Consider the following 21,288-nt stretch of genomic DNA (forward strand, 5'->3'; position numbering starts at 1 on the left):
AAGACCAGAGCCACACCCTGTCGGTGTGAGGTAGATGCTGAGCATTGAGCTGGCTCGGGGCCAGCTCCTTTCTACCATGTGCAGCAGCAAGGCAGTAGCAAGACACCTGTGCCCTTTCTTTTCTGCCCCTGGGACCAATTGACTCTCTTCTGCCTGGGGATGGCTTTGTGACTTAGGCCACCTCAGTGGCCCGGAGTGAACCCTAGGGCACAGCCCCCTAGGGCTTGGGTTGCATCACACAGCCAAAACCAACCTTATATAACCAGGATGACCTGGAGCGAGCAGCTACCTCTGGACTCCAGACAGCAGGATCATAGCCACCGAGTGTGGACCGGGTGGGGAGGACGTGCGGGGCTGACCCCTGGCTTCATGTCTGTCCACGCTCTCTCTGGGCAAGTGCATCTTCCCTGTGACACAGTTTGTCACCCGGGGCTCATCTGGAACAGTCCATTTGTCTAGAGATGCCCTGGTGTGCTGTGTACAGGCAGGCTGTACTTCCCCAGGCTTTTCCTCTGTCAGTCGGGATATTCCCTTGCAGTGTGAGTGCCCCTGAGGGCCCAGTGACTCCCTGTCAGGAGGACACCGACTCTGTGCTGTGAGTACTTCTCATGTCCAGGGAGGAGGCGTGGCGAGTTCTGACAGGTGTCACAGGAGGGTTGTGTGGACCTAGGTGATCGCAGACTTACAGCTTCCTCTCCCCCTCAGTTTGTTTACTTTGTCCCCACCAGGATCCCAAGCCCCAAGCTCGGGCCACATGGTAAGCTCAAATCACATAATTATTTTTAGTGTCTTGGAGACTGAGCAATTGTGTTTTCCATCCAGCGTTGAGTGTTGTTCACAACTGCCCCAAACAAGATAGTGGCACATGAACTGACATGTGCCAGGAGCAGGTGGAGCTGTGTTTCACTCCAGAAGGTAGGGCAGGATGGAAGGGCTCCTGAGGTGGCTTCTCAGCTGAATTTCCAGAGCCCAGCCCCAGCACCATTACACCACACCTGTTCCCGTGTTTTCCATCTCAATCCATATTAGACATGCAGAAGACACCTTCTCCTAGGCAGGTGGAATTGCCCCTCACATTGCCCACTCAGGTCTCCTAGGCCCCCACGTAGTCTGTGTGGGTTGAAGGCTCTGGTTCCTCTGAGTAAGTGACTGTAGGGGAAGTGTTAGAAGTGAGTATGGGTTTTGAAACAGGGAGGGGCTTGGAATGCTGTGTGGACCTGTGACCTGTGTTCATCTTCACATAAAGACATTCCTGCAGAGAGAAGGGGCATCTGGTCTTGTCTGGACCAAGTTGGGCAGACAAAACCAGGATGTCCATTTGTTAAATATTAGAGTTTCCCACACAGGACTTGGGCCATACTTGGACTCCAGGTGTATTCACTGATGACCAAAATTCAAGTCTACTTGGGAATCTTGCTGTTTGGTACATCTGGCAGATACTTGGACACCTGTGACATCTAAGAAGCCCGTGAACAATTTGGACACAACCAGTGACTTGGAGAGCTCTTAGGTAACTGAAGTTTGCTAATTATGTAGAATCTGGTCAGGAACAGACTTTGGCCCAGGGCTTTATTGGCTCAGTGATTAGAAAAGGGATCAAATAAAAAGATCAGTCCCTGAAAAAGGTATGCCAGGAACCTCTATCATGGAGTGATTTGTTTGCTCATTTCGAAATGTGAGCAGAGGCCTTGCAGCATGCGCGACCCTTGCTGGCTCACAGAGCAAGCCATCTGTCAGATAGCTTGATAGAGTGAATCAGTTCTGAGAGCTTCAGCGAGGGTATTGCAGTGCCTGAATCCCCAGGATCACAACTGCACAGAACATCATGGGGAGGCATGGTGGCAGGCTTGGTGGGCTATCCTTCACAGGCCCAAAGTCTGGGACTGGCTGGCGCAGCTACAGCATGCCTGGATCTGGCTGCCACTTCCTGCATAGACCGATTGTCTATGAACAATTGGAGCCAGTTCCCACCCTCCCCTCAGCTGTCCACATGTAGGCAGGTACCATGGTCAGCTCGCTGAATCCTGGCCATCTCAGCCCCCATGGAGTGGAGTGGAGAAAGTGTGCCCCCGTTCCCTCCGTGGGTGGAATGGGGCCTCCGTGTCCGCCTGTGTTCACACACAGGTCTCTGGGGAATGTCTCACCGACCTGCCCTTCCCTTTAGTTAGAGAACCAGGAGTTTGCTGTTTATGTTTGGATCCGATAATGTAAATTTAAGCAATGATTTTCTACCAGACAGGCTGCCATTGCATGGACTTGGTTTTTCACATCTGAAAAAGTGACATTTAGGTAAAAGCCAAGTTCATCTGCCCTCGAGAAGGAGGCTCAAGCCTCAGACCCCTCTGGTCCTGCTCAGGATACTCATGGCTCCTGGAAACCAGTCTGCGGTGACCATGTTCATCCTCCAGAGGTTTGTGGATGACCCTTGGCTCCAGGACGCCCTCTTCTGTCTCTTATTCATCTTGTTTGTCATGGCTCTTCTTGGCAATGTCCTGATCATCACAACCATCCGGGGCAGCCCCAACCTCCATACTCCCATGTACTTCTTCTTGGTCAACCTGGCCCTGATGGATGTCATCTGCACTGTGACTGTCCTGCCCAAATTCCTACAGAGCCTCGTAGCTGAGAACACCATCTCCTTTGGGGGCTGCCTTGTCCAGATGTTTGTCTTCTCCTGGGTCCTGGGATCTGAGTTGCTGCTTTTCTCTGCCATGGCCTATGACCGCTACCTGGCCATCTGCCGGCCCCTGCACTATGGCACTCTGATGAGTGGCAGGGCCTGTGTGTCCCTGGCCACCTTCGCGTGGTCCACAGGGGCTCTCAACTCCTTGGTGCTCACCTGCCTGGTCCTACGTCTGTCCTTCTGTGGCCCCAACCTCATCACACACTTCCTCTGCGAGATTCCACCGGTGCTTCTGCTGTCCTGCAGTCCCACCTTCATCAATGACATCATGACGGTTATTACAGACATGTTCTTGTCTGGCCTGAACTTCCTGCTGACCATGGCATCCTATGGTTGCATCATTGCCAACATCCTGCGCATCCGCTCGGCTGAGGGCAAGCGGCGTGCCTTCTCCACCTGCTCGGCTCACCTGGTGGTGGTCACGCTCTACTACTCTACGGTACTCTACACCTATGTCAGGCCAGCCCTGGGCTCCACTGGGCTCCTGGACAAGGCCATCGCCATTCTGTACACTACCGTCACTCCCTCTCTCAACCCGCTCATCTACACCTTGAGAAACACAGAATTCAAGGCCTCCTGCAGGAAGCTCCTGTCTTTTGCCAGATGACCCTGCAGAGAGAGGAGGTCTGGAAGTGGCAGGAGTGGGCCTGACGCTTCTCACATTTGAGTCTGGAGGATGTAGGTTTTTGTATCCTGGGGCTGTCAGTGTCTGAGACCCTGTGTAGGAAATGCCATACTTTGTGCCATAGACTATCTGGATTTTCACTCCTCTAAAGGTTTTACATGCATTGCTATCTATATTCCTAGTACCTTAAGATGTGGGTGCATATATTAGGTTGTCTTAAACAGTAAGATAGACCTTTGACTCATTTAATTAAAGGTCACTGCTACTTAGGTAGTTTCTTTCAATGAAATGATTTAACCTATTCACTAGTGTGACATCACCTTGGGCCATTTGGATATACAAATTTATCAGTGAATGATCCTGTTGGGTCTGGAACATAGAAGTAAATGCCAATATGAAGTCATGTTTTAGGTCATATGTATAGATTGATATAAGAAGTGACATACACTGGTGTGTAGGTGAGTATGAGAACATACACATGCACAGTTCTGTATTTCCTAGTTACGTTTGCTAAGAGCATTGAGAAGATCTAATATCCAGTAGTAGTGAGCACTTTCAGTGTTCCGATCTCAGTATTTTCTCATCTATTTATTTGTTATTCTACTCATTTATTTCCAGATCACAGCATATGTTCATCTATTCATTCACTTTTGACTCTGAGTCATACTATGTAGTTTGAACTGGCCTGGAAATCACAATCTTTCTGCCTCTGCCTCCCAAGTTCTACCATTAACGGCATATTCACCATGCTTGGTTGCCTTTTAAGTACAATTATTCAATGATAGGAATCCTGAGTCTGATAACTGGCTGTATGCAGGGCCAGGGTAAGTGTAAGACAGATCTGAAGCATTACAGCACAGTAATAATGTGCATCCAGAAAGAGAAAGGGTGAGGAGCCCGACTGGAAAGAGCTTCTGAAGAACCTAGAGATAAGACTGAGAGGAATATTAGCCATCGAGGAAAACTCACATTCTCAGAATGATAATGAGTTGGAAGTATTGAATATTAACAAAACAACTGATTAATCAGATCTGCACTGAATAGTCAGTCACAAGCAGAACCAAGTGCAGTGAAGCCATCAAACAAATTTAAACCCTAACAATAACTGAGGGCAATGATTCTCAAACTCTGTAGTAGTTTCAACTTATTTGATGGTTCTGTTGCCTTTTTATGAGCTAGTACATTAAACAACATCCATTTTAAGGTAGATTACTGTAAGTAGGACTATGTGCTGGAAAGGGCAGTGTGTAGAACTGCACTGGGCCTCCAGGCCCTGGAGCCTCTGTCCCAGCCTTTTCCCAAGCCCGCACCATTCCCAGAACATCACACTCCGTGCATCGCCACACAGCCACGTCCAGTCCCATGAAAGGGATGGCAGGCGTGGCAGCACTCTGATGCAATGAAATAAAGGTGGGTAGAGAGAATAAAGCTGTAAAGTGAATAAAAATCACTAGGAAGCAGGGCTCTATTTGATGCTTGTTTGGATGTTGGTATTACTAACTCCAGGTACAACACAAATTATATGTATTTGGCTCATTTAAAATCTGATGGGTACATACATTTTTCTACTTTTCTCACTAATTTTCTACATTTGAACTCTTTTCTAACTGAAATAATTTTTATGTATTTTGAAAAATATCTCATTTCTACATTATGGATTAAAGAAAGGAAATTAACAAAACATTTAGATCCCAATTAATAATGAAAGTATCAAATATAAAATTTAGGGAAGCAGAGCTGGGAAGGTGGCTCAGTGGTAGAGCACTTGCCTTGCATGCATGAGGCCCTGGGTTTGATTCCTCAGCACCACATAAGCAGAGAAAAAAGCCAGAAGAGGCGTTGTGGCTCAAGTGGTAGAGTGCTAGCCTTGAGCTGAAGAGCTGAGGGACAGAGCCCAGGCCCACGACCAGACCCCCCCCAAAAAAGTTTAGGGAAGCATAAAAGTAGGAATTGGAGGTGAGAGGAAATAATAAATTCCTGTATTTGGGATGTAAGGTCTGAAGAGTAAAGAGGCTAATGTCAAACATGAGCATACACAAAATAATGGACCCAAAGAAAGGAAGATAAAGAAATGATAAAAAAAATAAAGACAGACATTGTGAAATGCAAATAATGATAAGCAGAAACAATACCAAAACATGTTCTTTAAAGAAGATCAAATAGGTAAACTGCTTATGAAGCTCAGAGGACATGTTATTTTCCTAATCGAAGCAGTTTGTTGACCCTTGACACATCCTGGATCAGATCATCTGATGAGGGTCAGTGTGTGTCTGTGCAGGGAGTCTCTACTTTTATGTGATTCAGGAGAGGGAATACTGTCAGGCCTGTGTCTAGTATCTTAAGTTCCTGCCCGGTGTCCCTGATGTGATTTATTTGCCCATGTAATGGTTTATTGGCATAAAGTCCTATTGATTTGACTCAGAGTGTGCTGATAGATGACAGTTGTTTGCTTTCATAAACAGATGTAAAGTCATTCTTGTTTTGGCTCTGACACTGAAAGTGGAATGCTACACATCACGGAGTAACTCTGAGCAGGCCCCGTGTGCGATCATCAGCTGCACAACTTCCTTGGAATGCACATCATGCACTAAATTCTAGACATGAGCTGTTTGCCCTGCTGAGTTTGTTCTTATTTTGGTCCAATTCTTCCTCAGTATTCTTTTAGTTCTCTTTTTTTGGAATGAGAGTATTTGCTCTGTTCCTATCCTATCAATATGTATTAGAAGCATGTGACTTTTTTTAAAGCTAATTTTCTCAGGCACTTGTTTGTAGCAACAAAAAATTACTGACAGCACACACGATAAAAACCTCAAAAGGTAAAAATATAGGATAATACCAAAATAAACTATGTTGAAAAACTTGAAAGTTCAAGAGAAATCACATATTTTCCTAAGAATATAATATTCTTCAACTGAGCCAAGAAAATATAGAAAGCCTGAACAATAATATTGTCCTTAAATAAATTGATTTATTAATTCCACATGTTTCTAATTTTTAAAATATCAGGTTATTTCATGTATGTGTTCTTTCAAACTTCCAAAAATTAGATCATCCTCATCTTACACAAACTCTTCTAAAAGATCAGAAATGAGTGAGTAGTCATGAGATCAGTCTATGATACCTAAATGATCTTGATATGAAAGGAGAAAATGGCCCTAGGCGAGAAGTGTGGACCTAGTTTACCTTGAGCATAGGTACAAAAGTCCAAAATAATCAACTAGCCAAATACAGCCATTGGGCTGATCCTTTGGGGTACAAGTTGATCAATATGTGAAAAGGGCAGTATCATACTTAAATTGAGCTTATTCTAGTATTTCAAAACTGGTTTAACATTAGGGATGTGTAAATGTTAAGTGTCACATTCACAAATTAAAGGGAAAATACAAATTCTCTATAAATTTGAAAAGTTTTAATCATTAATACAATTCAACACCAACTGCAAACTTAGTATGTTAGAAACACAAGGGTGTTTAACCTCCAAAAGAATATATGTCCTTGACCTAGTTGTAGAAAATTATATTTTTTGTTGCAAAAATCCTGTAACAAATTCCATTCTTAAAGGAGAAGTGCTAAAAACATTCATTAAAATAGAAACCAAAGCAGAATGTCACCCCCGCAGCTCAGACCTGGAGGAAGAGCCACGGGCAGATAAGAGAATACATCACAGACTGCTCAGTTCTTTGATGTGGACAACTTTGTCACTAGTCCAAACTGGCTTGCCCTTTGGACACTGATGTTGTACGTTTGATGCTTTTGTTGTACTTGGAAAGATTTTGGCTCTGTGAAGGTCATTATTTACAATGAAGACTCATATTGAACATTAGATACTGGTTCAACAAATTTTTGTTCTGGAAACTTCTTTTATTATTAGAAGTAAGAGAGCTTTCCAAGGCTAACCTCCTTTTACCATGCAAAGCAAAATTATTCCTAGAAGAAGTCCTCACACCAACTATTCTGAACTGCTTTTAACACGACCCCTGCTCTACTCTGTTTTTATTCTGTAGTGTTCTAGATTCTCAGAAGTGTGATATTATTCTATCTTCCATCATGCCTAAGGCGTTGTGGCTGGTAAGTGTCCTCTTAGAGATCTTCTGCATATTTCACACTCCTTCTTGTGAATATGAAGGAAGGGAGACAGCTGAGCTGTCTCTGAGAGAACTTGACTGTGGAAGAGCCAGGGGGCAGGGAAATGGATATTTCACATAACTTTGTTAGCTTGCCCTCTCCCGTTAAAATCTGGTTCTAAGTCTAGAGGAGTCTACATACCTGGAACAGGCATCCAAGCAGATAAGATATGACGTGAAAGACAAGACAAAATACTAGTAAAGCACCAATACTCACTCGACTATAAGTATTAATGTTTTGTAAAATGTAACTAATGAAGTAGAAAACTATATTTGAACAAATTTAAAACTTTTATTCTGAAACTGAAAATTTCTTATTCAAATCAGAAACTATTTATTCCAGTTAATCAAGAGCATAAATATTTAATTAGAAATTATATAGTGTCCAGTTGTACAGTAGTTACTAATAGATTAATAGAAAGTCATTGTAATTCCAAAACATCAAGAAAGAGAAGGAACAAATAAAATATAATCAAAGCCAGCAAAAGACAGAAAAGGAGATTTGCTCAGGTGCTTTCATGTCTGTACACACACACACACACACACACACACACACACACACACACCACACACACACCACACACACACACACACACACACACACACACACACACACACACACACACACACAGAGTGCCAGTTTTACCAGGGATCAAGTTAAACATGATTGGTTCTCATGTTTAAAGGAAAAGCTTTCCAATTATATCAATGCTGTTGACACATCAAGAAAACGATGTAAGGAATGTTTTAAGTGCTAGAGTTAACCAAGATAGACCAGAAAAGTACTAGAAACAGATACTGCTTGTGTCTGTAATGACCAGCGGTGGTGACTTGTGTCTGTAATGACCAGTGGTGGTGACTTGTGTCTGTAATGACCAGCGGTGGTGATTTGTGTCTGTAATGACCAGTGGTGGTGATTTGTGTCTGTAATGACCAGCGGTGGTGACTTGAGTCTGTAATGACCAGCGGTGGTGATTTGTGTCTGTAATGACCAGTGGTGGTGACTTGTGTCTGTAATGACCAGTGGTGGTGATTTGTGCCTGTAATGACCAGCGGTGGTGATTTGTGCCTGTAATGACCAGCGGTGACCACTTGTCTCTGTAGTGACCAGGGGTGATGACACAACTGACGTCACTTTTCAAATGTTTGCAGATAGGATAAGCCATGTTATAACCAATATTTTACAAATCTCAGATTTTTAGAGGCTTCCTTAGAAGTGGTCTCATTTTCCTGGTGAAAAGGACAGGCAAGAAAGGCAGAGGAAGAAGGTCTGTAGTCTCTTCCTCTAGATGGGAAATGGGAACACTAGCAACATTTTACATTAAAAACAAATCTTAGAACAGAGCCTCAGGAACATGTAAGTCATCCATAATATCTAACCCAAGGAGAAGAGAAAAGAAGAAAATAGAAAAACTATTTAAAGAATAGTGCTGATTACAATAGATGAATAATGGATCAGGAAAATGTGATATATATATATATATATATATATATATACACACACATACATACATACATATGTATATATGTGGATGTCAGGCTCAGAGAAAGGACACGTTTTCTATTATATGTGGGAGTTCTAAGTTATAAACAGGTATGGAAACATACATAGGGTCATATGCACATAAATAAAATATTGTATAAAGTATGGTGTTTGCAGGGGAAAACTGCAAAGGTGTAACTCCTTTGAACTACTAACTTATGATTCAACAAAATGAAACATGCTGTCAGGAGGTGGCAAGTCAAGGGGAGGACAGAATGGAGAGAGGAAAGATGGACAAATACAGTCCTAATATTCAATTCCATATGTGAAAATGGAACCATGTAACTTGGGAGATGGTGGGGCTGGGAAAGATAGCAGAGAACAATGGGAGAGATGCCATTGACTGGGAAGCTTTGTATTCAAAAACTGGTGTGTTGAATTTAAATCCCTCTGCACACTGTTTACAGTTAGTATTTTTAAAAAGTTAAAGGGAAGTTCCTGAAACTTCCCACATGTGACAGAAAACATTGATCTAAATGTCCAAGAACCTTAGCAAACTCCACATAGACTGACGAACGCGGTACCCCTGGATATCTGATAGTCCACCGTAAGAAGATAAAAACTCTGGGAAGCAGGGGAGCAGAGCCAGACTTCCCTGCAAGCCTCATTTCTCACACGGCATCAGACTCATAGAACTGCTGGCTTCAAATCTCAGCCCTGAGATCTCAGCCTCCTGAGTAGTTAGGATTCCATTCCTGAGGTACCAGCACCCGGCTTATTTTTACATTTTGAAAAAGTGATAACAGAATAATCTCCACTTAGTTCTCCACAAGAAAATTATGCCCTGTCTATATACAAACACACATATGTATCCAGAAATACATATGTATGCACATGCACATAGTCAGACCTTTTAAAATAGACCTTTTAAAAATAGTTACTCTAAAAATTTGTCAACTCTTTGCTTTCTTTTCATTGAATTTTCTAGTTGATTTGGCAAATGGAATAGGGCTCAGAAGTTAATTTTCCCTCCATAATAACATAGCTCGTGTTGCAAAACCCTACCCCAAGCTCATGAAAACATATCTGAATGCCCTCACATATCGGGGGGTGGGCAGTTTCCACCCCCAGGACTGGCCTCTGGGCTGGTGAATGGTTGATGTGTTTACTGGCAATGAGTCAGGGATCACCAACCTGGACTGGCAAACCTAGCCTCATCCTTGCCAGATCACCAGATGCAACTCCCAAAAGGCAACTACTCTAGGGACTGCACTTTGAAGTGTTGCCCAAGGGCAGCTAATAACCAGCCAAGCCCTGCAGCCAAGGCCATTGGCTGGTGAGTCACCCTCTTTCTCAATAATGCATTATAAAAGCTTTGCTTTCCCTGCAGATCCTCTGAATAGGTCAGCCAGGACCCTAGGTGCACCATGGCTGCACTTGGCATCACCGTGGCTCTGTTGGTGTGGATGGTCTCCCTCCTGCTCATATCCGTCTGGAAGCAGATACTCAGCAGCTGGAACCTGCCCCCAGGGCCCTTCCCCCTGCCCATTGTTGGGAACTTTTTCAATTTGGATTTGAAGAATGTTCCTAAGTCCTTAAACAAGGTAAGAGAAATACTGTTGTTTTAGGGACAATGCATTGGCAATTATCTCTCATATGAGAGTTTTAAATTGCTATCAATACCAACCTATTATGAATTAGCTGAATTAATATCAGTGTCCAACAGTAAGAACCAGGGTCTCTTGTCCTGTACACAATAGGGTGATGAGGACAAGTATTGGCAAAATGACCACAGGAAAGAGACACAAGAGCCACTGTCCCCAGGGTTGCTGTCCAGGTAGAAAGAGGGTGTCCCTGCAAGTAATGCAGCCTCTGTCCCTACATCAGGCTAGGTGAAGACAGCCTTTCCCCAGACGCCTCCACAGCCAAAGTCATAATGATGCCTGGCAGTGTTCTTCCTGACCCACTCTGTGCCGACCCCACAGCTGGCAGAGCGCTTCGGGCCCGTCTTCACTCTGCACCTGGGTTTTCGACGTGTTGTGGTCCTGCATGGCTACAAGGCCGTGAAAGAGGTGCTGCTGAAATACAAGAACGAGTTCTCTGGCCGAGGGGAGATCCCCGCGTTCCAGGAGTACGCGAACAAGGGTGAGTCCACCTCCTAGGCAACAAGGGGGGGAAAGTCCATAGGGACAGTGCCAGGCCCCTCCCAAGTCCCTAGGGACAGTGATGTAGCCCTCACAAGTCCAAAGGGACAGTGACACACCCCTCCCAAGTCCTACACATACAACAGTAGTGACGGCAGGGACAGGATGAAGGCAGAAAGACAAAAAGGGGGTTGGAGGACTGATCTGCTGGTGGAGAGCTAGCCAATGAGCACACTTGTGAGCCGAGCTGTGAAGCCTGGAGCAGGTTTGAGAGGTCAGACCACTGCCTCGACAGCACTTGGAGCCCTGCGAGCTGGCCATAGAAGGGCTCAAACAGCAGCTCTGTGAGAGGCCACCCCACCCCCTTCCATGTCCTCGGGCTGGCAGCTGTATCCAGGGCCCTGACAACCTAACCCTGGGCTCAATACAGGGACACCATGTCCAGACTGTCCCTGGGCTGCAGTCTCTTGTCTCCAAATAAGAAGGGAATGAATGTCTCTTGCAAACTATTTTAGCTCCAATTGTGATATTAATATAGATGCTCTGTGTTTTGCATGTATCCATGGTAACCTTCCCTCTGTGAACTCAAGTAAACATGCTTGCTCGTGGGGAACCGGGGCCCAAGTGGCAGAGAGCCTTGGGACCCCCGACCCCGCTGATGCTCCTCGCTCATGTTGCATCTCTCTATTTCTGCCTTTTCTAATTTTCTTCGCCCAGTACCCTGTTGTGCTGCCTCCAGTTGTGGTTAGCAACACGAAAGTGTCAGGTACTGACTTTGAATGCTGACGTTGAACCTTTAAACAAAAAAAAAAGAAAAATAGAAAAGACCATTTGGTGATGACCTGTGCTTGTATGAAAGGTGCTGTGAAGTTTGCATTGAGTAGGAGCTGTGACTTGTTTATCCCAGAATGCCCAGTGCCCAGCAAGTACCTTATAGACAGCAGGTACCCACATACACTTGTTGGAGGAGGGAGGAGGTAGGGAGGAAGGGACAGGGGCCTCTGGAGTACAGGAAGCACAAGGTGCCAGAGACTCTGCTTGGCAGGAACAGAGTGGGGCTGTGGCGGCCCTGGACTGCTGAAACTCATTGCAAGCGACCCAAGTCTCTATTAACACTTTCAAGGACAAAAGAACATGGTTTTATTTTTTATTTTTGGGTCCGGTCGTGGGGCCTGAACTCTGGGCCTGGGCGCTGTTCCTCAGCTCTTCAGCTCAAGGCTGGAGCTCTGCCACTTGAGCCACAGTGCCACTTCCGGCTTTTTTTGCTTATGTGGTGCTGAGGAATCGAACCCAGGGCCTCAGGCATGTAAGGCAAGCGCTCTACCACTGAGCCCTTCTCAGCCCAAGAACATGGTTTTAGATGTGTTAATTCCAAATGTTTTCATGCTTGAGAATCTAGCAGGCCACATTCTGGAGGAGGGAAAGGCAGGGTAGGACTGTGTCCTAGAAGGCTGCTGAGGGGGAAGTGCTCAGTCTTCCCAGCTTGAGGTGCCCACAGCCGAGTCCGGAGGCCTTCAGAGCTTCGTGAACGAGATTGCTGCAAAGCCGCAGTGCCGGGAGTTGAGAAGTTTCTAGCTTGATGGTTAAAATCCATGGGAACAGAAGGCCACACAAGAATTTTGTTGATAGGCAGAAAGTGGCTAGCTCTCTTGATTTGGCTGTGGGGGTTTCATTTTTGTTTAGCATGGAGAAGACTAGCGGTAAGTGTAAAACCAAAGAAAATAAACTGCCGCTAAGACGCAGACATCCAGGAAGGGTTGAACGTGCCAGAGAAACAAGGCCTGCCCCTTCCCTTCTTGGGGACTTGTTGCACAGTTTCACATCACAGCTGGTACTGAGCCTCTGATGAGGTCAGCCCAGTCCTCCTGTTTCTTTGAGACTTGTGCAACTGGAGTAAATTCTGCTGGCCCCTATTTTTCAGGAGTAATTTTCAACAATTCTCACACCTGGAGGGATGTCCGCCGGTTTTCCCTGAGCATCCTCCGAGACTATGGGATGGGGAAACAGGGCAATGAGGAGCGCATCCAGAGGGAGGCTGGCTTCCTGGTGGAGGAGCTCAGGAAGACCCAGGGTGAGTATTCCCAGGCAGACAGAGGGAGGAGGGTCCTGGACAGGCCCCGAGAAGGCTCTGAACACCTGGAAGTGGTAGGCAGCTACTCTCCTCCAGGAGAGAGTGATGATGCTTCTCAGCACTGCTCTCTTGATTCATTTCCAGTTCTGCTCTGTGATGGAGCAGGATGCACACCAAGTGTGACTGCTGCGCTCTAGAGAGCACTGAACAGTGAGGACAGTGTTGAAGGCCCTGTTCTCACAGGGACTGGTGCGGACTCAGTGGAGTCTGAGGGGTTGGCCAGCCAGCCGTGGCTAGTGTCCTTCCCCAACATGGGCTCCAACATCTCACCTGTTTTCCAGGCCAGCCCTTTGACCCTACTTTTCTCATTGGTTGTGCACCCTGCAATGTCATCGCCGACATCCTCTTCAACAGGCGTTTCGATTATAATGACAAGACGGTTCATAGGCTCATGCGTTTGTTCAATGAGGACTTCTACTTGCTAAGCACTCCTTGGCTCCAGGTAGCTCTTTGCCTCCTTTTACATTCATCTTTGGTTGTATGGTGTACATTAGAAATAGAGGGACACTTTAGGTCATATGGGATAGACAAGGTTAGGCAAGCCGGAGAACAGGAACATGTCAGAAAGTGTTTGACTAGATAGCTCCAGGAGCCCTTCTATGGGGCCCTGAGCATCTTTCTCCTAACCTAGGCATGATTTTCTTTCTAAACGAGAGCATATTTTCACCACAGAAGATATAATGCCTGGGAGAATGATGCCCCCCTCCCCATGTCTGGTGATCTCAGCCATAAATTTATGCTTGAAGGTTACTAGCCCAGCACATAAAACCATGTAGCATTCAGAACAATGATACAGTAACATATTCTTGTTCTTTTTAGCTTTATAACAATTTATCAGGCTACCTACGCTTCCTGCCTGGAAGCCACAGAAAATTGCTTAAGAATGTGTCTGAAATAAAACAGTACACACTTGAAAAAGCCAAGGAACACCTTCAGTCCGTGGACTTCAGCTGCCCCCGTGATGTGACTGACTGCCTGCTGGCGGAAATGGAGAAGGTATCTGCCACCGAACATAGGGTGGAGGTGGTGGGGCACATGTAGTTTTCAGACGGAGGCCATATCCCACTGGCTAGCATCTAGACTGTCCACCTTTGTTGGTTTTTGATGTGCTTGTATTTATAAAGACACATTTTGGCTCAGCATGACCACTGAACTCTTCTTTGCACTCCTGGGAGGCATGGAGAGGGTGGACAGGCTGGTGGATCTCTCCTTCAATTTCCTCCAGGCCGGATAGGGCTGGCACTTATTCCCCAATAGTGCTGGACTTCCTGAGGTTCTGGCCCTGCTCAGATTCATGTTTCTGTAACCCCTGGAACTACTCTGGCTCAGATTGGTGAAATCTCTAACACCCTTCTTACAACATGTAAATTCTCGCTACTCCCCCACGGATGGCTTCTGGAGCGCAGAATTCCTCCTTGCCCTGGCCTGAAAGCACCAGCTTGAGGGTCATTAGCAGAGGCCAAGTGGCCTCAGTTCCCCCAGGACAGCCCTAGCTCTATTGATGGAGGCAGTTCCGTAGTCTTGGTGAGGAGCCTTGCCCTCCCGTTAGCTTGTTTTCTGGGGTCCTCTGCTTGCCTAGCTTTGAGGTAGAGATGATCAGATCCTGGTTGAACCAGGAGATCCTGCCGCACCTCTGGTTCAACTCTGTGAAGAGCAAAAGACGTCACTTTCAGCACCTGGGGACAACATTTTACCCAGTACCTGTCTGTCTCCTACTCCACAGGAAAAACATAGCAAAGAGCCTGTGTACACACTGGAAAATGTTGCTGTGACCTTGGCAGACCTGTTCTTTGCAGGGACAGAAACTACCAGTACCACTCTAAGATATGGGCTCCTGATTCTAATGAAATACCCAGAGATTGAAGGTATGCACATAGAAACCAGAAGCCGGTGTGTCAAGATAGAGTGTTTGCTTGGCTAGTCTCATGCATTTAGACCTCACGGTCAGTGTACAGCTTCTTGTTCCCTTTCTCAGGATCACATGCCCCTGTGGTGCCTTTGAATACTGGTTATTCCGTTCCTCAGCAGAGCCTTGGGATATGAAAAAGAAAAGCTGAATACTGACGTGGACAGAGGCCACTGGCCTGAATTCTGCCTTATAGATAACCCATTACGACTGTGACAACAGCTCCAAGGGAGCCTGGGCTTAGGCAGAGCTGGGTTCAGGAACAAGGCTGGAGTTGTTGGGACATATTACTCCACCAGGGTCTGAAGTTTTAGTTTTAATTATTAATTACGAGGAATTTCCAATCGAGACATAAATATGACAACTCTCCAACACTCATTGCCAAATTAAACATGTATTAATATTCTGCCTTGTTTGCTTCAGAGATCTTGAAAGGAAGCATGCTACAAAGCCAGCCAAGCCCCACCAACTCATGCCTCCCTCCCTGTTTGCCTGCCGTGTTTCAGGATTGCTATGTATTATTCCTCAGTACATTTACAATGAGCTGAATACCAACTCATATCTTTGCTGAATACAGCTTAATAATTTACCTTGTTTCCATACTGTAAATGACATATTGAAGTTTGCTTTTTCAACTAATATTTTATAAAATCCCTTGGGAAATCTCAAACAGAGAAAGTCAGAGACATTTTCCAATGGTTCTGTTACCTTTAGCAGAGAGGGGCCGTCAGACTTCAAGAGTCTGTGGCCATGTGTAATGGGATACACCTTTGGTTCAAGTTGCTTTGCAGTGGCGGCCACCCTAAGCAAAAGGTAGTGGTGAGACTCAGTCTCAAAACAAAACAACTGGTGGTGTTCATGCCTATAATACTAGCTACTCGGGAGCCTAATATCTGAGAAAAGCCAGTCATAGCAGCAAAGTTCATGCAATCATCTCCGATTAACCAGCAAAAAGCCAAAAGTGGAGCTGTGGCTCAAGTGGTAGAGTGCTAGCTTTGAGCACAAAAACACGAAATACATCAGGATCAGTGCCCAGGCCCTGAGTTCAAGCCCCAGGAACAGCACGCATGTGTGCATGTGCATGCACACATGTGTGCATACACACACACACACACACCACACACACACACACACACACACACACACACGCTTCTGGAGCCTAGTTTGACTGGTGAAGTATTTGTGTAGCATGCTCAAAGCTCAACCCTGACAGCATATCTAGTTACATTATTTACCTCTTCATATAATTTTGGAGCATCGAGTAAAGCAGCCAGGGGTGATAATAACACAAGTATTTCCCTACAAGGAAAACCTTTCAGCTCCTTTTTTGTTGTTCTTTATTCTTGACACTAACTGGAAAAACCATCATTCGGTAAGATAATGGATAAGAAACTTTTTGTTGACTGAATAATCTCACATCCAGGAATGTGAGACTTTAGGTCTTGTTGACATTTATAAGGAAATTATCCAGATTTTGAATTACCTGGGTACCAAATTTAAGATGTAACATAAATGTGACATGTGGTGAGAGGGTGATTGGACAGATGTGTGCATGGATGAGAGGTGCATGGATAGAGGGACAGGCATGTAACCGAGGGGTGGGCAGGTGAGTAGGAGGGTGGCATGAAGATGAACGGGCAGGTGATAGGTAGATGAGTGGGTAGATGGAAAACGGATTAGATACACGGGAGGATGTGGGTGGGAAATCATCTTATTCATCTATTCTCACATTTTTATTAGCACCAATTAATCATACCAAGGGGTTTCCTTTAGACATGTCCATATGGGCATACAATTTACTTTGATCAGGATCAGCTCTTTAAATGGATCTCATTCATATCTTGGCAGAGAAACTTCATGAAGAAATCGACAGGGTTATTGGGCCAAGTCGCGTCCCTGCCGTCAAAGACAGGCTGGAGATGCCCTACATGGATGCTGTGGTGCATGAGATTCAGAGATTCATCAACCTTGTGCCCTCCAACCTTCCCCATGAGGCGACACGGGACACCATGTTCCGAGGATACCGGATTCCCAAGGTCAGAGACAAGATGAAATGCCTCCTGTGAGCCTTGTCCTGATGACTGGCTCACCCTTGGCCTGCTGGGGTCCAGACAGGAATTCCAGGGCTTCTGTCGTGAGGGTGACTGGATGGTGGTCCAGGTCAGCACTCCCACGCTGTGGAGTGCCACTGCCAGGGACGTTCTCGCGTGACGTGGTGACTAGAGAAATGGGCATACTAGGAGAGTACATCCCTAAAGGAGGCCTGGAAATCCTAGCACATTCTAACCCCAGGAGCCAAAATCACCAGCCAAGACCGGGTTTTTGTCCTGTGAAGAGTTTCAGGTTGTTATCTCATTTAGGATTGACTCCTGGTTGTTTTCCGTCTAGTCCTTAACTAAACAACTTTCCTAACTAGATATTTAATATCCTGCACTATAAAAATCAGATAATCTTTATTCATTGGGACTTCCAGGTGAAAGACCATATTTTCTAAAGCTGACTGACCGATGCGTCTACTTTTTCTAGGGCACAGTTGTAATTCCAACTCTGGATTCACTTTTGTATGACAGCCAAGAATTTCCAGAACCAGATAAATTTAAGCCAGAGCACTTTTTGAATGAAAATGGGAAGTTCAAGTACAGCGACTATTTTAAGCCATTTTCTGCAGGTAAGCAGGGTCCCAGAGTAGTGCTTTCCTGGGTCACATCCTCCACTCCTCATTTCCACTCCTTGTCTGTCTTGCCATCACCCCAACATGGACCACACCCAGTCCTGCCATGCCCCGGTTTGTATGTAGAACATGATCTGAGCATGTTCCTCCCTGTTCAGAGAAGTTAGATTACATTTTTTATCAATGTGAGGTTTTAGATGGATTTGTTTTCCTACATTCGTTAAACTGTTTCTATTTTACCATAACTTAGTAAAAATGTCTCAAAACCATATTTCCTAATTCCTCATCATTCTAAACAAGGCTTACTAACCAAAACAAAACAAAAGCCCTGCAGCCTTTGATTCCGTAGTCTCTTTCTCCTTAGGAAGTAGCAAGGCCTTCTCTGATATGACTGGGTGCCTTGTTCCCTTGCCAGTGCCTCACCACGGTTCTGGTGAAGGAAGCTCCTAGGACCAGCTTGATAGATGAACACCTCCTGTTTGAACGGGCTTCTAACCTCAATCACTGCCTTTCCTGGGGAATCAGGGGGAGCGTTAGATGTTTCCTTCTTCACTGGTTGGAAACAATTTCCCTAACCTAATGCTGTTTTTTAAAATTTGATTTAACACCTCTTTATTGTAACTTTTAATTTTTATTTATCAATACTTTATTCTGACACTAGTTATTGCAGCTGAGTTTTGCATGATTGTTGTAGTATACAAACTGGTCCTTGAATAAGTTACTAATATTCTTGTGTTTTGTCAATAAGATGTTTTGTGCTTCTCATCGTCTGGGAGGGTGTCTTCTGCTTTAGGCTGTAGTTGCCTATAGCCCCTCCTGCTCTCCCTTTGAGGCCCTACTATTAATAGTGTTAATAACCTCTGGAGGCTCCCTTCTTGTCTCATCAGTATTGTTACTTCTAGGAAAACGAGTGTGTGTCGGAGAAGGCCTGGCCCGCATGGAATTGTTTCTGCTCCTGTCTGCTATCCTGCAGCATTTTAATCTGAAGTCTCTGGTGGACCCCACGGCCATCGACCTTACCCCGATGGCAGTTGGCTTTGGCAGCATCCCTCCACACTACAAACTGTGTGTCATTCCTCGGTCAGGACTGTGAACAAATGTACCCCAGAGACCACTGTCTGGGCGACAGCCCACAGAGCCCCTCAGTGTCAGGAAGATGGGCAGTGCAAGTGGATGAATTAGATCAAAGGAAATGATTTCCAAAGTTGGTATCCATGCAGTGATGCCAAGTCCAAGGTAGATGTTGTGAAGCTAAACTGTGGATCTGCTCCAGGCTGTGTTGAAGTCTTATATTTGAGTAGTTAAGAATCTGTCACTGTAAATTAAGCTCAGTTTTTTGGGAAAAAGTAGTGACTAGCCCATTCACCACAGTCTATTCTTATAAAAATGTGACAAAAAAGAAATAGGGACAGTCTAGGTTGGCAAAGGGAGAAGTAATATTGTTTGGGTAGGGTTTGTTAGCCTTGTCAAAAGCCAATCATCTTGCCTGGAAGTTATTTCAGAAGTTATTTCGAAGCTATTCCTTTGGCTTCACTTTGAACAACATTCTCTCCTAAGGTAAAATATGCACAAAAATGCAATACCACCACTTGCTATTATCTCTTAAATATTAATATATGACTCTGTATTTGGAAAAAATAATTCTACGATGTAGTCCCTCACGTGAACAATGTAAAAATGAAGAGTAAATTAAATGCTGATGTGAAATGGAAGAGGAGTTGATAACAGCATCCTGACCCTGTAGGCTGGCACACATAGCATGCTCTTGCTGTGGATAACATTGCCCTTTCCCTAGGGATGGGAGAGCGACCCCTCTCCAGTGCACACACTTCCCACCTCATTGAGCTGGCAGTGCAGCATCTCCCAGCCTGTCTCTGTCTCTGGTCCTCCTCCCTCTCCCTCAGAAGGCTGCCTTATGAATGGGCCACCCAGATAGTTCAGAGTGATCTCCTCATCTTAAGGTCCTGAACTCAGTTATGTATTCAAAGGATCATATCAATAAGAGTAGGATATGGGCATCTTTGGGGACACTGTTCTGCAGACCACACCTTCCAGCTCATCCTCCCGGGACACTACTGAGGCTCAGAGCTGACAGACAGGCTGAAGGGACAGTCACTCCACAGAAAGCCCTTGCATTTGTCACCATCATATGTCCACAGCACAAGACTGCTTTCAGAAGAGTGTGTATCAAAATGTATTTTAATTTGTCTTGGGTCAGGAAAGCATCAGCTTAATAGATTCTAAGTAATGAGGGGGAACTGGTGGGGCGGGTGTGGGAGCCTTTGGGGCCCCTGTCTAACTGACTGAAGTGTCTTTAAGCACTAGTCCTCTGAGGCTGACATCCTGGTCAGCTGCTTCCTCAGTGGTTTCCTGAGCCTGGGTTGTGACAGGCCTGCTGTCTCCTCAAGGGAGGAGCACTTTGGAAATGAGTCTTCCTTAAGAAACTATCTACTGCTACCAACCGCGTTTTTTGAAATAAGAGTAGTCAATAGAAAGGGTATGGATAAAGGGAGGAGAAAAAAAACCCCTTTGGTCACTGCTTGAGAAATGGTTGAAGAACTGGAATGGGATGTTTGATGGCAGAGACATTCAAGTCCCATTTCCATTCAACATTTTGACTCAGGCTTCACTTGTAGGTAACAAATATTAGTGACCAAGACTGTGGCTCCCGCATTTCATTGCTGTTAAGGGTCTTCCTGGATACTCATGAAATCACACAGGGCAGTCTGATTATTCTCTCCTCTCCCTACTTTTGGCTGGTGGATGATGTTATAAACCTGTAGATACCCCGTGTGACATGTATTTACTGGTCACTCCAGTGGGCCAGGCCTTGCTTCCTTCTGGTTCTGTACTGTAGCAGCAGTGTCTAGTAGGGAGGACCACAGTGTCAGGCCTGCTGAGTAGACTCAGTGCCCTCTTTGGAGGAGGAAGAACATGACCGAGAGCTCTGAGGGCTGAACAAGACAAGAGTGCCATTGTGCTTTGCTGCACCACAGTTATCCAGGCATAGAAGATGTCCAAGACCGGCTGCTCCCTCATATGCTCGGTTCCCCAATAGTTACAGCCACAGATGCCCAGAAGATCCACTCCTTTGAAGTACTATTCTAACTATCATTAAGAATATTGCAGGGGCTGGGAAGGTGACTCAGTGGTAGAGTGCTTGCCTTGCATGCATGAGGCCCTGGGTTCGACTCCTCAGCACCACATAAGCAGAAAAAGCTGGAAGCGGCGCTGTGGCTCAAGTGGTAGAGCTTTGAACACAAAAGACACAAGAAGCTCAGGTTCAGCACCCATGCCTCATGGGGGAGTAAAAAAATGAAAAAGAAAGAATACTGCAGCATTGGACATAGATGAAAATGAACTAAGCAACCCAAAGACAGTGATGGGTAGGGAGGAATGAGAGGGAAGAGGGAACAGCCCACACTAAGCAAAGGAAAGGAATGTAATCATCACCTGATGTGGGAGAAATCATTGTATTGTCAAAGCTCATAGAATTCACAAACTTTATAGACTATGATAAT

The 21,288-nt window shown here is 45.3% G+C and overlaps 2 protein-coding genes across 2 annotated transcripts; both read left to right on the forward strand.

Annotated features, from left to right (window-relative positions):
• Positions 1-365: 365 nt before the first annotated feature.
• Positions 366-6,237, forward strand: LOC138819821 (olfactory receptor 13G1-like). The gene is made up of 3 exons (XM_070011378.1): positions 366-595; positions 1,347-1,510; positions 2,236-6,237. Exon 3 carries the CDS (start codon positions 2,364-2,366, stop codon positions 3,288-3,290), a length of 927 nt encoding a protein of 308 aa, XP_069867479.1. The 5' UTR covers positions 366-595; positions 1,347-1,510; positions 2,236-2,363; the 3' UTR covers positions 3,291-6,237.
• A 4,068-nt stretch (positions 6,238-10,305) lies between these two features.
• Positions 10,306-19,479, forward strand: LOC138819818 (cytochrome P450 2E1). The gene is made up of 9 exons (XM_070011375.1): positions 10,306-10,519; positions 10,901-11,060; positions 12,981-13,130; positions 13,472-13,632; positions 14,010-14,186; positions 14,914-15,055; positions 16,945-17,132; positions 17,623-17,764; positions 18,670-19,479. Exons 1-9 carry the CDS (start codon positions 10,343-10,345, stop codon positions 18,858-18,860), a joined length of 1,488 nt encoding a protein of 495 aa, XP_069867476.1. The 5' UTR covers positions 10,306-10,342; the 3' UTR covers positions 18,861-19,479.
• Positions 19,480-21,288: the final 1,809 nt, after the last annotated feature.

Source organism: Dipodomys merriami, unplaced genomic scaffold (assembly GCF_024711535.1).
Source record: "Dipodomys merriami isolate MVZ:Mamm:240054 unplaced genomic scaffold, mDipMer1.0.p SCAF_82, whole genome shotgun sequence".
Classification (NCBI taxonomy): domain Eukaryota; kingdom Metazoa; phylum Chordata; class Mammalia; order Rodentia; family Heteromyidae; genus Dipodomys; species Dipodomys merriami.